This window comes from Bombina bombina, chromosome 3 (genome assembly GCF_027579735.1).
Source record: "Bombina bombina isolate aBomBom1 chromosome 3, aBomBom1.pri, whole genome shotgun sequence".
NCBI lineage: Eukaryota > Metazoa > Chordata > Amphibia > Anura > Bombinatoridae > Bombina > Bombina bombina.
Window position 1 is genome coordinate 1,117,658,068 of NC_069501.1, and position 18,159 is coordinate 1,117,676,226.

General features: G+C 40.4%; 1 protein-coding gene across 1 annotated transcript in view; it reads left to right on the forward strand.

The window, feature by feature from the left end:
* The window catches only part of SLC7A1 (solute carrier family 7 member 1), a 189,150-nt gene that overhangs the window by 151,024 nt on the left and 19,967 nt on the right, over positions 1–18,159 (forward strand). Inside the window, exons 10-11 of the mRNA XM_053708477.1 lie at positions 4,437–4,603; positions 5,803–5,911. Of these exons, the coding sequence (XP_053564452.1) occupies positions 4,437–4,603; positions 5,803–5,911 (276 nt within the window). The remainder of the gene's footprint in view (positions 1–4,436; positions 4,604–5,802; positions 5,912–18,159) is intronic.

Genomic DNA, 18,159 nt, shown 5'->3' on the forward strand with positions numbered 1-18,159 from the left:
TGATCTTGATAGCTCCTGCGTGGCCACGCAGGACTTGGTATGCAGACCTGGTCAATATGTCATCGGCTCCACCATGGAAGCTACATTTGAGACAGGACCTTCTTGTTCAGGGTCCATTCGAACATCCGAATCTGGTTTCCCTCCAACTGACGGCTTGGAGATTGAATGCTTGATTTTATTAAAGCGTGGGTTTTCAGATTCTGTAATAGATACTCTGATTCAGGCTAGAAAGCCTGTAACTAGAAAAATTTACCATAAAATATGGAAAAAATATATCTGTTGGTGTGAATCTAAAGGATTCCCATGGAACAAGATAAAAAATCCTAAGATTCTATCCTTTCTACAAGAAGGTTTGGAGAAAGGATTATCTGCAAGTTCTCTGAGGGGACAGATCTCTGCTTTATCTGTTTTACTTCACAAAAGACTGGCAGCTGTGCCAGATGTTCAAGCATTTGTTCAGGCTCTGGTTAGGATCAAGCCTGTTTACAGACCTTTGACTCCTCCCTGGAGTCTAAATCTAGTTCTTTCAGTTCTTCAAGGGGTTCCGTTTGAACCCTTACATTCCGTAGATATTAAGTTATTATCTTGGAAAGTTTTGTTTTTGGTTGCAATTTCTTCTGCTAGAAGAGTTTCAGAGTTATCTGCTCTGCAGTGTTCTCCGCCCTATCTGGTGTTCCATGCAGATAAGGTGGTTTTGCGTACTAAGCCTGGTTTTCTTCCGAAAGTTGTTTCCAACAAAAATATTAACCAGGAGATAGTTGTACCTTCTTTGTGTCCGAATCCAGTTTCAAAGAAGGAACGTTTGTTACACAATTTGGACGTAGTCCGTGCTCTAAAATTCTATTTAGAGGCTACTAAAGATTTCAGACAAACATCTTCCTTGTTTGTTGTTTATTCTGGTAAAAGGAGAGGTCAAAAAGCGACTTCTACCTCTCTTTCCTTTTGGCTTAAAAGCATTATCCGATTGGCTTATGAGACTGCCGGATGGCAGCCTCCTGAAAGAATCACAGCTCACTCCACTAGGGCTGTGGCTTCCACATGGGCCTTCAAGAACGAGGCTTCTGTTGACCAGATATGTAAGGCAGCGACTTGGTCTTCACTGCACACTTTTGCCAAATTTTACAAATTTGATACTTTTGCTTCTTCGGAGGCTATTTTTGGGAGAAAGGTTTTGCAAGCCGTGGTGCCTTCCATTTAGGTGACCTGATTTGCTCCCTCCCTTCATCCGTGTCCTAAAGCTTTGGTATTGGTTCCCACAAGTAAGGATGACGCCGTGGACCGGACACACCAATGTTGGAGAAAACAGAATTTATGCTTACCTGATAAATTACTTTCTCCAACGGTGTGTCCGGTCCACGGCCCGCCCTGGTTTTTTAATCAGGTCTGATGAATTATTTTCTCTAACTACAGTCACCACGGTATCATATGGTTTCTCCTATATATATTTCCTCCTGTCCGTCGGTCGAATGACTGGGGTGGGCGGAGCCTAGGAGGGATCATGTGACCAGCTTTGCTGGGACTCTTTGCCATTTCCTGTTGGGGAAGAGAATATCCCACAAGTAAGGATGACGCCGTGGACCGGACACACCGTTGGAGAAAGTAATTTATCAGGTAAGCATAAATTCTGTTTTTTTCGCCTGACATGCAATCTTCAATTATGGATACCTTTTAGTTAAAACTGATTGAGTTAACAGCCTAACTGTAGTAACATCATTACAGCTAACTTACTATTACTAACTAATTGCGGTAATTATACCAATAGTTATTCCATGTGATATAAATTAATATACACTGGTATGATATGTATTATTTAATACATTATTTTATTTAAACTATTTATTACTGTATAACTACCGAAACAATTTGATATAGGCAGTAAAACTGTCACCATTCAGTGTCAATCACTCTAGGGATTATCCCAAGTATAGTCAGTTTTCCTATATGGTCATTGGTAGCTGCTGGCTACCCAATATTTAACCCCCTATACAGGGACAGTTGGTATCACTTTTATAACCAAGAATTTTGGTCAGGCCGAAATAGGTAACTCACTACTCTATCTACCTATTAAAGGGAATTTTTTCTTTAAATTGTCACAGGTTAGGTGTGCTTTACGATCACTGATGATAATTCCACATTTATGTTAACTATGGTCTAAACAAGACATTGATTAATTGAGGTAGTATAATTTATCTATACACTATTACTCCATAGCACTACTTTACCTATGCGTTTAATATAGATACCAATTTCATTAATTTCCCCTTTGATCTATTGTATTGTGTCATTTATGCTATATTAGGAGTAAGTGTCAGCTGCTGTTGCAGTGATTATATAACTCTACACAATAACACTCTCTTGACCATTTTTATATAATATCTAGAGAAATCAAGTCAGTGTCTTCCCTATCTGCCATTAGATAATATTGCAATAAGAGGTTCTAGTGTACAATATCCAGTCAGTGTACTGGGAATTCCAGACCAGCATTTTGGTTTTATCCAACCCAGATTTTAATATTTCTAATAAAGATTTATGTTTTAACTTGTGTGATTCTTTTTCCAACTCCATATAATTAGGGGTCTTTTGAGTGCTTATGAAGTATCTTTTTGCAGTTAGTTTCTTTAGCTAACCAACCTGTAATGTAACGTTGTTTGTACATAGCACCTAACCACACAAAACTGTTGAATACTAGGGCCATCGACCTAATTACAGAACGGTAAAAGACCCGATATAATATTCCTGAGTGGTGCCATCAATCCAATCCGAATCTAAATAATTATATATGGTCATTATACCATTGCTAAAACAGCAAATCTAATGGTGGCCTAAGAATTTTTCACAGTACTGTTTGTGTGTATGTATGTATATATATGTGTGTATATATGTATGTGTGTATGTGTATGTGTGTGTGTATATATATATATATATATATGTGTGTATGTATTTGTGTGTGTATATATGTATATGTGTGTGTGTATATGTATGTGTGTATATATATATATATATATAGTGTGTGTGTGTATATATATATATATGTGTGTATGTGTGTGTGTGTATATGTATATATGTATATATATATATATATATTACAGCTGGTAAGCTGTTCTAGGTGGTTTCATCACCCTGAGAAATGCTGCATTTCCAGATGTCCTCAGTAACTGACCACCTAAAGGACATTAAACGCCAAATATTAATTCCCCATAACATTTTCAGTCATGCATAATATAACATTGTGCAATGATCTTTCATTATTTCTTTTCACGAGAGGCTAGAGTGTATCCTGCAGATTTCAGATGTAGGACCCTGCAACATGCTACACAGTAATTGCCTTATCAGTGCAGGAGCTCATTTTTCTGTTTCTTACTGAGAACATCAAAGAAGATTAGAAACAATGCCCAGATGCATTGTTTTGTTTGCAGTACTATATACAAATTGACTTTAGACATTAAATCATTTAGTCATATAATACCAGACTATTTCCCTGAGGGTGTCTGGTGTACTCACATGCACAATCCACATGCAAAAAAAAAAAACTTTAGATGATATAGGTAGGGTTGCCACCCGTCCCTTAAAATACAAAACACTTACGTTACACATGCTGCAGGGAGGAATATGAATAGTGCACATAAATAGTGCTGTCCATAAAAACAATACATGTTCCTCCCTGCACACCCTGCAGCATGTGTAACTCATAAGTGACCAGGAAAACATGGCTGAGGTGGCAACCCTAGATATAGGGGACCAATCGTCCATTTGTAACAATCGGTATAGGCCTCTTTCCTACTACACAAAACACCACACTCCCCTCTGGCAGCCAACTGGTTAAGAGAACATCAGTATGTCAGCTGCTCTTTTCCATAGCCTGATGCCTCCAGGTGAGGTATATTGAAATAGCGCGTCTAGTCACTTTCAGCGCTATCACAGGGCCCAAAACCCTTTAAAGGGATATGAAACCCAAAAATTTTTTTTTGTGATTCAGACAGAGCATACAATTTTAAAACAGTTTCCAATTTACTTTTTTTTTATTAAATTTGCTTTTGTTCCCATAGTATTCTTTCATTGGTAAGTGCCTGGCAGGAAATAGTGCTGCCATTTAGTGCTCTTGCAAATGGAAAACATTCTTGCAAAACTGCTGCAATATAGTGCTCTAGACACATGCAAAATTTTAGGTTCCATATCCCTTTAAGGACATGGGACATACAGGGTTACCTCTGAGTCGATAAGGGGTTAAGTTATACAATTAAAGCTAAGTTGAAGCATTTAGAAAATAGAACTTAATATCACAGTGCATATCGCATGAATGGGCAAACGCATCTTGCTTGTGTGTAACAATTGTGCTTTGTCCCACACGTTCTAAAGAAGCCAAAAAGCTCAATCTGTAATGCTGCAAACTGCCGAAACAGCTATTTAATCATTTTCCTGTTTGTTTGTTTTTTCAGGTTTGTTTATTATCGTGTTTTGCTGTTTAACAGTCTTCTGTCAAGATTCCCTAATAAATGGAGATCCTTTAATTATTATCCCTCTTGCATTAATTATTCTTTTATGTTCAGTATTCACCATTATTATTTGGAGACAACCAGAAAGCAAAACTAAACTTTCTTTTAAGGTATGTAGACAATTCAGAAGCAATGCTTGTATTAGATGTATTAGATTTTGTTTTTATATTAAATAAAACATTCTCAAAAATGTTTAAAATTGCTGGCTAATTTTTTTTTGTACCTGTTCATTTAAAGGGACATAAAAGTGAAAAAATATTCTTGTGTGTTAGAGCTTGGGTAGGAAATTTACGGCCTAGGGGACAAATTAGGCCCACCCCTGTTTTTGTATGGCCCATAATTTACAATGGTTTTTCCTTTTTTTATTTTGTTTTGTTTAATGGCTTGAAAAAAAAGGATAACTATTTTGTGACACATGAAAATTATATGAAAATCTGTTTAAAATTTAGGAGCCAATAAGAATATTTAGGAGCCAGATAGTGTTTTTTGCATATAGATATATGGAGAATAACCCAAAAAGTTAGGAGCCAGAGATAAAATTCTAGGAGCCAATGGCTTCCTAGCTTCTGGGTTTGTCGAACCCTAATGTACTGTATATCAATACAATATGCTAAACTCAAATGAAAATTATCCAAAAAATTAGAAATTTTAAAACAGAATCACAGCAGAATTCTTTCACAAAAATAAAAATGAGGCTGCAACCAAAGTAAGTTTCCAAATGGCTCATTTGTTGTATATTTTGAATTTTGACAATACAAATTTGCTGGAATGTTGTTTCCTTTCGTTAGCACCTACATAATATTCTCAGTATTGCCTCCTGCAAACCTAAAATACTCATATGTGGCCAATTGCAAACCCCTTTGTTAGAGCATCTTATTATTGCACTGTTGCTTACATATAGATATGTTTTAACCATTGCAACCTGTTTACATTGTTCTTTTAGTATCCATTGCTGAAAAGCATATCTAGATAGGCATATAGAGCAGCAACGCACCACTGACAGCTAGTAATTTATGGCTTCACAAATATGCCTCATATCATTGGCTTACTAGATGTGTTCACCTAGTTCCCAGCAGTGCATTGCTGCTCCTGAGCCTAGCTACTGTTCAGCAATGGATGCAAAGAGAGCAAGTACATTTGATATTAGAAGTAAATTGAAAACTCTTAAAATTGCGTTTTCTATCTAAACCATGAAAGTTGTATGTTATATAGGAAAATAAAATATTGACACCTATATACATGTAGGATTGCTTCTTATTTGCAAATGTATGTTTTAAGTCTAATTTTAACTTTTGTTACTGGCTTATAGGTACCGTTCCTTCCTGTACTCCCTATTTTAAGTATTTTGGTAAATGTTTACCTAATGATGCAGCTAGATAGAGGAACGTGGATACGATTTGCTATCTGGATGGTTATAGGTACGGCACTATTTTTTTTTTTCCAAAATACAAAACGTCGAATATATCTTGGTACAATGGCTAAAGAGATTTACCATATTTTAAATAGTGTAAAATGTCCCTCCTTTTAATGTGTTGCTTATATTACCTTTTACCTGCTTGGCGTAATTTATTATTATTATTGTGTATTTCTTTTACAAGATATGACGAGTCCACGGATTTCATCCTTACTTATGAGATTACGCCTCCTGTTTAGCAGGAAGTGGCAAAGAGCACCACAGCAGAGCTGTATATATAGCTCCTCCCTTCCCTCCCACCCCAGTCATTCTCTTTGCCTGTGTTAGTGATAGGAAAGTGAGGTGTTTGTTTTGATTCTTCAATCAAGAAGCTTTTTATTTTAAAATGGTGCCAGTGAGTACTATTTTTCTCAGGGGGAAATTGTCAGTCACTTAATTCCTAAGAGGAATGCAGACATCTTATTTTTCTGCCCTGATGTTGATGATCTTAGCAAACATTACCTAAGATCCTGCTGGTTTCCACAGAGCAGTTGAAGGTAGTGTAAAAGAAATATCTTCAGTGTGGAGAACAGTGTCATGCTACAAGCAGCATTGAGGTATGTGCAGTCATTTGTTTCTGGGGAGACTTGATGCATCAGAACAGGCTGACATTATTCCCTATCTGGGGACGGGTAATCGGTATGCACTATATGTATGGGAATGGTGTACCTGGGATTCTCTTTTATATTGATTGCTAAATATGTCTAAGGATATCATTTAGGCATATTCAGTGTGGGCTAGACGCTGGGAGATGCAGTTTGCTGTCTTAAGGGCTGTCGTTATATCGTTATAACTGGTCTGAGGGAGTGCAGTTTTTTCATGTAGTTACGCTTTATTATTGAGTTGTATGTAAGAGGGGCACATGGCTTTTAATATTTTATTTGGGAACCGGCATGTTATTTTACTATCCATGCGGGTCTCTGTACGGCTCGAGTTATGCCCACGATGGGCGGGGCCTAATTGTGCGCGCTCAGCTGCACAGTATCATCCAGATCGGCAGCAAGGTCCTGGGCTCCGGTGGGGCCTAAGTTGTTTTTGCAAACAAAAAGAGACTTAGGATCTACTTAAGCAGAATCAGTGTCATCTGGGGGCTGGTAGGCGCCGCAGCAGAACTGTTGCGAGGTGCAGGGGCCTGAATTGATAAAAAGTTGTTATAACTGATAAATTTGATATAAATTGATATATAACATATCTAAACAAGCAGTGCAATATTGTTAAGTTAATTTTGGCACTTAAGGACATTTTTTATTGCTGCAAACGTTGTTTTTGAGATAACAGAAAAATTGTTGCGCTTTTATTATTTAAAGGCGCAGTACACTTTTTAGTTCAACCTTTTTGGCTATGTAATTTGACTTCAGAGCCCAATATATCAAGTAAAGAACGACTATTATTGCTAGTCTGTTTAACATGTCTGAACTTGAGGAAACTACTTGTTCTATGTGTTTATCAGGGAGGAACAAGGAGTCCCTTAGCGATGACAGAAGTATCCAAGATAATTCGATGGGCGGAGGCTCACTTTTTTGTTATCTGTCAGCAATCTACATACCAGGAGTGGACAACTGGGAAGCTGACTTTTTAAGCAGACAGATGTTTCATCCGGGGGAGTGGGAACTCCATCCGGAGGTCTTTGCCACTCTGATTCTCAGATGGGGCAGACCGGAATTGGATCTGATGGCGTCTCGTCAGAATACCAAGCTCCCAAGATACGGATCCAGGTCAAGGGATCTTCAGGCCAAACTGATAGATGCCTTCGCAGTGCCTTGGTCGTTCAACCTAGCTTATGTGTTTCCACCATTTGCTCTCCTTCCCCGGGTGATTGCTCGGATCAAACAGGAGAGGGCTTCGGTAATTCTAATCGCGCCTGCGTGGCCTCGCAGGACTTGGTATGCCGATCTAGTGGACATGTCTTCTCTGCCGCCGTGGAAGCTTCCATTGAGGCAGGACCTTCTCATTCAGGGACCCTGCCAACATCCGAATCTAGTTTCTCTGCAGCTGACTGCTTGGAGATTGAACGCTTGATGTTATCTAAGCGGGGGTTCTCTGATTCGGTCATTGATACTTTGATTCAAGCACGTAAGCCTGTCACTAGAAAGATTTACCATAAGATATGGCGCAAATATCTTTATTGTTGCAAATCCAAGGGCTACTCATGGAGTAGAGTTAGGATTCCCAGGATTTTATCTTTTCTCCAAGAAGGATTGGAGAAGGGGTTATCAGCAAGTTCCTTAAAGGGACAAATTTCTGCTTTGTCAATTTTACTACACAAGCGTTTGGCAGATGTTCCAGACGTTCATTCTTTTTGTCAGGCTCTGACCAGAATCAAGCCTGTGTTTAGACCAATTGCTCCACCCTGGAGTTTGAATTTAGCTCTTAAGGTTCTTCAAGGGGTTCCGTTTGAACCCATGCATTCCATAGATATTAAGTTGTTATCTTGGAAGGTTTTATTTTTGGTTGCTATTTCTTCTGCTCGTAGAGTTTCCGAGCTTTCATCATTACAATGTGACTCTCTAAATCTTATTTCTCCAACATAGGTGTGTCCGGTCCACAGCGTCATCCTTACTTGTGGGATATTCTCTTCCCCAACAGGAAATGGCAAAGAGCCCAGCAAAGCTGGTCACATGATCCCTCCTAGGCTCCGCCTTCCCCAGTCATTCTCTTTGCCGTTGTACAGGCAACATCTCCACGGAGATGGCTTAGAGTTTTTTGGCTTAAAAGCATCATCAGATTGGCTTACGAGACTGCCGGACGGCAGCCTCCTGAAAGAATCACAGCTCATTCCACTAGGGCTGTGGCTTCCACATGGGCCTTCAAGAACGAGGCTTCTGTTGATCAGATATGTAAGGCAGCGACTTGGTCTTCACTGCACACTTTTACTAAATTTTACAAGTTTGATACTTTTGCTTCTTCTGAGGCTATTTTTGGGAGAAAGGTTTTGCAAGCCGTGGTGCCTTCCATCTAGGTGACCTGATTTGCTCCCTCCCTTCATCCGTGTCCTAAAGCTTTGGTATTGGTTCCCACAAGTAAGGATGACGCCGTGGACCGGACACACCTATGTTGGAGAAAACAGAATTTATGTTTACCTGATAAATTACTTTCTCCAACGGTGTGTCCGGTCCACGGCCCGCCCTGGTTTTTTAATCAGGTCTGATAATTTATTTTCTTTAACTACAGTCACCACGGTATCATATGGTTTCTCCTATGCAAATATTCCTCCTTTACGTCGGTCGAATGACTGGGGAAGGCGGAGCCTAGGAGGGATCATGTGACCAGCTTTGCTGGGCTCTTTGCCATTTCCTGTTGGGGAAGAGAATATCCCACAAGTAAGGATGACGCCGTGGACCGGACACACCGTTGGAGAAAGTAATTTATCAGGTAAACATAAATTCTGTTTTTTTCATTCTGATAAGGTGGTTTTACGTACCAAACCTGGTTTTCTTCCTAAAGTTGTTTCTAATAATAATCAGGAAATTGTTGTTCCTTCATTGTGTCCTAATCCTTCTTCTAAGAAGGAGCGTTTGTTGTACTTGGACGTGGTCAGTGCCCTGAAGTTTTACTTGCAGGCGACTAAAGATTTTCGTCAATCATCTTCTTTATTTATTGTTTTTTTCTGGAAAGCATAGGGGTCAGAAAGCTACGGCTACTTCTTTCTTTTTGGCTGAAGAGTATCATCTGTTTGGCATATTAGACTGTTGGACAACAGCCTCCTGAAAGAATTACGGCTCATTCCACTAGGGCTGTGGCTTCCTCATGGGCATTTAAAAACGATGCTTCTGTTGAACAGATTTGCAAGGCTGCAACTTGGTTGTCTCTTCACACTTTTTCCAAATTTTCCAAATTTTACACTTTTGCTTCATCTGAGGCTGGTTTTGGGAGAAAGGTTCTTCAAGCAGTGGTGCCTTCCGTTTAGGTTCCTGTCTTGTCCCTCCCTTTCATCCTTGTCCTATAGCTTTGGTATTGTATCCCATAAGTAAGGATGAAATCTGTGGACTCGTCATATCTTGTAAAAGAAAAGGAAATTTATGCTTACCTGATAAATTTATTTATTTTACGATGTGACGAGTCCATGGCCCACCCTGTCATATCTAAGACAGGTAATTATTTTTGTTAAACTTCAGTCACCTCTGCACCTTTGGCTTTTCCTTTCTCTTCCTAACTTCGGTCGAATGACTGGGGGAGGAGGGAAAGGAGGAGCTATATATACAGCTCTGCTGTGGTGCTCTTTGCCACTTCCTGCTAAACAGGAGGCGTAATCCCATAAGTAAGGATGAAATCCGTGGACTCGTCATATCGTAAAAGAAATAAATTTATCAGGGAAGCATAAATTTCCTTTTTTTGCCATTTAATTTGCTTAACATTAACACTTTAAGTTCTCACTTAGAAAAGTAGGGGAATTCCAAGTTCAAGTACTTAAAGGGGCAGTCTACAATATAATTTGTTTTAAAAGATAAATAATCCCTTTATTACCCATTCTCCAGTTTTGCGCAACCAACACAGTTATATTAATATACTTTTTACCTCTGTGATTACCTTGTATCTAAGCATCTTCTGACAGCCCCCTGATCACATGACTTTGTATTTATTATCTATTGACTTGCAGTTAGTGCTATCTTGTGCTAACTCTTAAATAACTTCCCAGGCATGAACACAATGTTATCTATATGGCACACATGAACTAGGAGTCTCCTGTTGTAAAAAGCAAATTCAAAAGAATGTGATTAGGAGGCTGTCTTTAGTGGCTTTTGAAACAGGCATAAATGAAGAGGTTTAACCCCTTAGTGACCAGAGCACTTTTCCATTTTCTGTCCGTTTGGGACCAAGGCTAATTTTACATTTCTGCGGTGTTTGTGTTTAGCTGAAATTTTCCTCTTCCTCATTTACTGTACCCACACATATTATATACCGTTTTTCTCGCCATTAAATGGACTTTCTAAAAATACCATTATTTCTCCAACATAGGTGTGTCCGGTCCACGGCGTCATCCTTACTTGTGGGATATTCTCTTCCCCAACAGGAAATGGCAAAGAGCCCAGCAAAGCTGGTCACATGATCCCTCCTAGGCTCCGCCTTCCCCTGTCATTCTCTTTGCCGTTGCACAGGCAACATCTCCACAGAGATGGCTAAGAGTTTTTTGGTGTTTAAATGTAGTTTTTATTCTTCAATCAAGAGTTTGTTATTTTAAAATAGTGCTGGTATGTACTATTTACTCTGAAACAGAAAGGAGATGAAGATTTCTGTTTGTAAGAGGAAAATGATTTTAGCAACCGTTACTAAAATCGATGGCTGTTTCCACACAGGACTGTTGAGATGAATTAACTTCAGTTGGGGGAAACAGTGAGCAGACTTTTGCTGCTTGAGGTATGACACATTTCTAACAAGACTTGGTAATGCTGGAAGCTGTCATTTTCCCTATGGGATCCGGTAAGCCATTTTCTTAATTTTTAATATAAGAATAAAGGGCTTCACAAGGGCTTTAAAGACTGGTAGACATTTTTCTGGGCTAAAACGATTACTTTATAAGCATATTTAATGGTTTATAACTTTGAAGAGTTATTTTAATCTTGGGAATTCTGTTAAAAAAACGGCAGGCACTGCATTGGACACCTTTTTCACTGGGGGCCTTTTCTAGTCATAGGCAGAGCCTCATTTTCGCGCCACTAATGCGCAGTTGTTTTTGAGAAGCATGGCATGCAGATGCATGTGTGAGGAGCTCAGATCCACTGAAAAAGCTTATTGAAGGCGTCATTTGGTATCGTATTCCCCTCTGGGCTTGGTTGGGTCTCAGCAAAGCAGATACCAGGGACTGTATAGGGGTTAAATGTAAAAACGGCTCCGTTAAGAGTTAAAGCTTTCAAATTTGGTGTGCAATACTTTTAAGGCTTTAAGACACTGTGGTGAAATTTTGGTGAATTTTGAACAATTCCTTCATACTTTTCCGCATATTCAGTAATAAAGTGTGTTCAGTTTAAAATTTAAAGTGACAGTAACGGTTTTATTTTAAAACGTTTTTTGTGCTTTGTTATCAAGTTTATGCCTATTAACATGTCTGAACTATCAGATAGACGATGTTCTGTATGTTCGGAAGCCAAGGTTCCTCTCCATTTAAATATATGTGATGAATGTGACAAACAAAGTAGGGACAATGATGCCACTGATAATAATGTTGCCCAAAATGATTCCTTAAGTGAGGGGAGTAAGCATGGTACTGCATCATCTCCTTCTATGTCTACACCAGTCTTGCCCACTCAGGAGGTCCCTAGTGCATCTAGTGCGCCAATCCTCCTTACTATGCAACAATTAACGGCTGTAATGGATAATTCTATTAAAAACATTTTAGCCAAAATGCCCACTTATCAGCGAAAGCGCGACTGCTCTGTTTTAGATACTGAAGAGCATGAGGACGCTGATGATAATGGTTCTGACATGCCCTTACACCAGTCTGAAGGGGCCAGGGAGGTTTTGTCTGAGGGAGAAATTTCAGATTCAGGAAAAATTTCTCAACAAGCTGAACCTGACGTTATTACATTCAAATTTAAATTGGAACATCTCCGCGCTCTGCTTAAGGAGGTGTTATCTACTCTGGATGATTGTGACAGTTTGGTCATTCCAGAGAAATTATGTAAGATGGACAAGTTCCTAGAGGTCCCGGTGCCCCCCGAAGCTTTTCCTATACCCAAGCGGGTGGCGGACATTGTAAATAAAGAATGGGAAAGGCCCGGCATACCTTTTGTCCCTCCCCCTATATTTAAGAAATTATTTCCTATGGTCGACCCCAGGAAGGACTTATGGCAGACAGTCCCCAAGGTCGAGGGGGCGGTTTCTACTCTAAACAAACGCACCACTATCCCTATAGAAGATAGTTGTGCTTTCAAAGATCCTATGGATAAAAAATTAGAGGGTTTGCTTAAAAAGATGTTTGTTCAGCAAGGTTACCGTCTACAACCAATTTCATGCATTGTTCCTGTCACTACAGCAGCGTGTTTCTGGTTCGAAGAACTAGAAAAGTCGCTCAATAAAGCATCTTCTTATGAGGAGGTTATGGACAGAGTTCAAGCACTTAAATTGGCTAACTCTTTTACCTTAGACGCCACTTTGCAATTAGCTAGATTAGCGGCGAAAAATTCAGGTTTTGCTATTGTGGCGCGCAGAGCGCTTTGGCTAAAGTCTTGGTCAGCGGATGTGTCCTCCAAGAACAAATTGCTTAACATCCCTTTCAAGGGGAAAACGCTGTTTGGCCCTGACTTGAAAGAGATTATTTCAGACATCACTGGGGGAAAGGGCCACGCCCTTCCTCAGGATAGGTCTTTTAAGGCTAAAAATAAAACAAATTTTCGTCCCTTTCGCAGAAACGGACCAGCCTCAAATTCTACATCCTCTAAGCAAGAGGGTAATTCTTCTCAAACCAAGCCAGTCTGGAGACCGATGCAAGGCTGGAACAAAGGTAAGCAGGCCAAGAAGCCTGCTACCGCTACCAAGACAGCATGAGATGCTGGCCCCCGATCCGGGACCGGATCTGGTGGGGGGCAGACTCTCTCTCTTCGCTCAGGCTTGGGCAAGAGATGTTCAGGATCCTTGGGCGCTAGAAATAGTTTCTCAAGGTTATCTCCTGGAATTCAAGGAACTACCCCCAAGGGGAAGGTTCCACAGGTCTCAATTGTCTTCAGACCAAATAAAAAGACAGGCATTCTTACATTGTGTAGAAGACCTGTCAAAAATGGGAGTGATTCATCCTGTTCCATTAGGAGAACAAGGGATGGGGTTTTACTCCAATCTGTTCATAGTTCCCAAAAAAGAGGGAACATTCAGGCCAATTTTGGATCTCAAGATCCTAAACAAATTTCTCAGGGTTCCATCGTTCAAAATGGAAACCATTCGGACAATTCTTCCTACCATCCAGGAAGGTCAATTCATGACCACGGTGGATTTAAAGGACGCGTATCTACATATTCCTATCCTCAGGAACATCATCGGTTCCTAAGATTCGCCTTTCTGGAAAAGCATTACCAGTTTGTGGCACTTCCATTCGGATTAGCCACTGCTCCAAGAATTTTCACAAAGGTAATAGGGTCCCTTCTAGCGGTGCTAAGGCCAAGGGGCATTGCAGTAGTACCTTACTTGGACGACATACTAATTCAAGCGTCGTCTCTGCCGCAAGCAAAGGCTCATACGGACATTGTCCTAGCCTTTCTCAGATCTCACGGGTGGAAAGTGAACGTAGAAAAAAGTTCTCTATTCCCGTCAACAAGAGTTCCCTTCTTGGGAACAATAATAGACTCCTTAGAAATGAAGATTTTTCTGACAGAGGCCAGAAAATCAAAACTTCTAAGCTCTTGTCAAGTACTTCATTCTGTTCTTCTTCCTTCCATAGCGCAGTGCATGGAAGTAATAGGTTTGATGGTTGCGGCAATGGACATAGTTCCTTTTGCGCGAATTCATCTAAGACCATTACAACTGTGCATGCTCAGACAGTGGAATGGGGATTATACAGACTTGTCCCCGACGATCCAAGTAGATCAGAGGACCAGAGATTCACTCCGTTGGTGGCTGACCCTGGAAACCTGTCTCAAGGGATGAGCTTCCGAAGACCAGAGTGGGTCATTGTCACGACCGACGCCAGTCTGGTGGGCTGGGGCGCGGTCTGGAAATCCCTGAAAGCTCAGGGTCTATGGTCTCGGGAAGAATCTCTTCTCCCGATAAACATTCTGGAACTGAGAGCGATATTCAATGCTCTCAAGGCTTGGCCTCAACTAGCAAAGGCCAAATTCATAAGGTTTCAATCAGACAACATGACGACTGTTGCATATATCAACCATCAGGGGGGAACAAAGAGTTCCCTGGCGATGAAAGAAGTGACCAAAGTAATTCAATGGGCGGAGATTCACTCCTGCCACTTGTCTGCAATCCACATCCCAGGAGTGGAAAATTGGGAAGCGGATTTTCTGAGTCGTCAGACATTTCATCCGGGGGAGTGGGAACTCCATCCGGATATCTTTGCCCACATAACTCAATTATGGGGCATTCCAGACATGGATCTGATGGCGTCTCGTCAGAACTTCAAGGTTCCTTGCCACGGGTCCAGATCCAGGGATCCCAAGGCGACTCTAGTAGATGCACTAGTAGCGCCCTGGACCTTCAACCTAGCTTATGTATTCCCACCGTTTCCTCTCATTCCCAGGCTGGTAGCCAGGATCAATCAGGAGAGGGCTTCGTGATCTTGATAGCTCCTGCGTGGCCACGCAGAACTTGGTATGCAGACCTGGTGAATATGTCATCGGCTCCACCATGGAAGCTACCTTTGAGACGGGACCTTCTTGTTCAAGGTCCGTTCGAACATCCGAATCTGGCCTCACTCCAACTGACTGCTTGGAGATTGAACGCTTGATTTTATCAAAGCGTGGGTTCTCAGATTCTGTCATTGATACTCTTATTCAGGCTAGAAAGCCTGTAACTAGAATAATTTACCATAAAGTATGGAAGAAATATATCTGTTGGTGCGAATCGAAAGGATTCCCATGGAACAGGATAAAAATTCCTAAGATTCTATCCTTTCTACAAGAGGGTTTGGAGAAAGGATTATCTGCAAGTTCTTTGAAGGGACAGATTTCTGCTTTATCTGTTTTACTTCACAAAAAGCTGGCGGCTGTGCCAGATGTTCAGGCTTTTGTTCAGGCTCTGGTTAGAATCAAGCCTTTTTACAAACCTTTGACTCCTCCTTGGAGTCTCAATTTAGTTCTTTCAGTTCTTCAAGGGGTTCCGTTTGAACCCTTACATTCCGTAGATATTAAGTTATTATCTTGGAAAGTTTTGTTTTTGGTTGCAATTTCTTCTGCTAGAAGAGTTTCAGAGTTATCTGCTCTGCAGTGTTCTCCTCCTTATCTGGTGTTCCATGCAGATAAGGTGGTTTTGCGTACTAAACCTGGTTTCCTTCCGAAAGTTGTTTCTAACAAAAATATTAACCAGGAGATAGTTGTACCTTCTTTGTGTCCGAATCCAGTTTCAAAGAAGGAACGTTTGTTGCACAATTTGGATGTAGTTCGTGCTCTAAAATTCTATTTAGAGGCTACAAAGGATTTCAGACAAACATCTTCCTTGTTTGTTGTTTATTCTGGTAAAAGGAGAGGTCAAAAAGCAACTTCTACCTCTCTCTCTTTTTGGCTTAAAAGCATCATCCGATTGGCTTATGAGACTGCCGGACGGCAGCCTCCTGAAAGAATCACAGCTCACTCCACTAGGGCTGTGGCTTCCACATGGGCCTTCAAGAACGAGGCTTCTGTTGATCAGATATGTAAGGCAGCGACTTGGTCTTCACTACACACTTTTACCAAATTTTACAAATTTGATACTTTTGCTTCTTCTGAGGCTATTTTTGGGAGAAAGGTTTTGCAAGCCGTGGTGCCTTCCATCTAGGTGACCTGATTTGCTCCCTCCCATCATCCGTGTCCTAAAGCTTTGGTATTGGTTCCCACAAGTAAGGATGACGCCGTGGACCGGACACACCTATGTTGGAGAAAACAGAATTTATGCTTACCTGATAAATTGCTTTCTCCAACGGTGTGTCCGGTCCACGGCCCGCCCTGGTTTTTTAATCAGGTCTGATGAATTATTTTCTCTAACTACAGTCACCACGGTATCATATGATTTCTCCTATGCATATTCCTCCTTTACGTCGGTCGAATGACTGGGGAAGGCGGAGCCTAGGAGGGATCATGTGACCAGCTTTGCTGGGCTCTTTGCCATTTCCTGTTGGGGAAGAGAATATCCCACAAGTAAGGATGACGCCGTGGACCGGACACACCGTTGGAGAAAGTAATTTATCAGGTAAGCATAAATTCTGTTTTTCATCATATCTTATCATTTACTATAAAAAAAATTATAAAATATGAGGAAAAATGGGAAAAAAACACACTTTTTCTAACTTTGAACCCCAAAATCTGTTACATATCTACAACCACCAAAAAACACCCATGCTAAATAGTTTCTAAATTTTGTCCTGAGTTTAGAAATACCAAATGTTAACATGTTCTTTGCTTTTTTTGTAACTTATAGGGCCATAAATACAAGTAGCACTTTGCTATTTTCAAACCATTTTTTTTTTTCAAAATTAGCGCTAGTTACATTGGGACACTGATATCTTTCAGGAATCCCTGAATATCCATTGACATGTATATATTTTTTTTTAGAAGACATCCCAAAGTATTGATCTAGGCCCATTTTGGTATATTTCATGCCACCATTTCACCGCCAAATGCGATCAAATTAAAAAAAAACGTTAAATTTTTCACAATTTTTTTCACAAACTTTCAGTTTCTCACTGAAATTATTTACAAACTGCTTGTGCAATTATGGCATAAATGGTTGTAAATTCTTCTCTGGGATCCCATTTGTTCAGAAATAGCAGACATATATGGCTTTGGCATTGCTTTTTGGTAATTAGAAGGCCGCTAAATGCCACTGCGCACCACACGTGTATTATGCCCAGCAGTGAAGGGGTTAATTAGGGAGCATGTAGGGAGCTTCTAGGGTTAATTTTAGCTTTAGTGTAGTGTAGTAGACAACCCCAAGTATTGATCTAGGCCCATTTTGGTATATTTCATGCCACCATTTCACCACCAAATGCGATCAAATTAAAAAAAAACGTTAAATTTTTCACAATTTTAGGTTTCTCACTGAAATCATTTACAAACAGCTTGTGCAATTATGGCACAAATGGTTGTAAATGCTTCTCTGGGATCCCCTTTGTTCAGAAATAGCAGACATATATGACTTTGGCGTTGCTTTTTGGTAATTAGAATGCTGCTAAATGGCGCTGCGCATCACACGTGTATTATGGCTAGCATTGAAGGGGTTAATTAGGTAGCTTGTAGGGAGCTTGCAGGGTTAATTTTAGCTTTAGTGTAAAGATCAGCCTCCCACCTGAAACATCAGACCCCCTGATCCCTCCCAAACATCTCTCTTCCCTCCCCTACCCCACAAATGTCCCCGCCATCTTAAGTACTGGCAGAAACTCTGCCAGTGCTAAAATAAAAGGAAAATTTGGGCTTTTTTGTGCATTTTTTTTTGCATATTTACATATGCTTCTGTGTAGGATCCCCCTTAGCCCCCAACTTCACTGATCCCCCACCAAACAGCTCTCTAACCCTCCCCCTCTGACTTAATGTGCGCCATCTTGGGTACTGGCAGCTGTCTGCCAGTACCCATTTTAGTGAATAATATGCT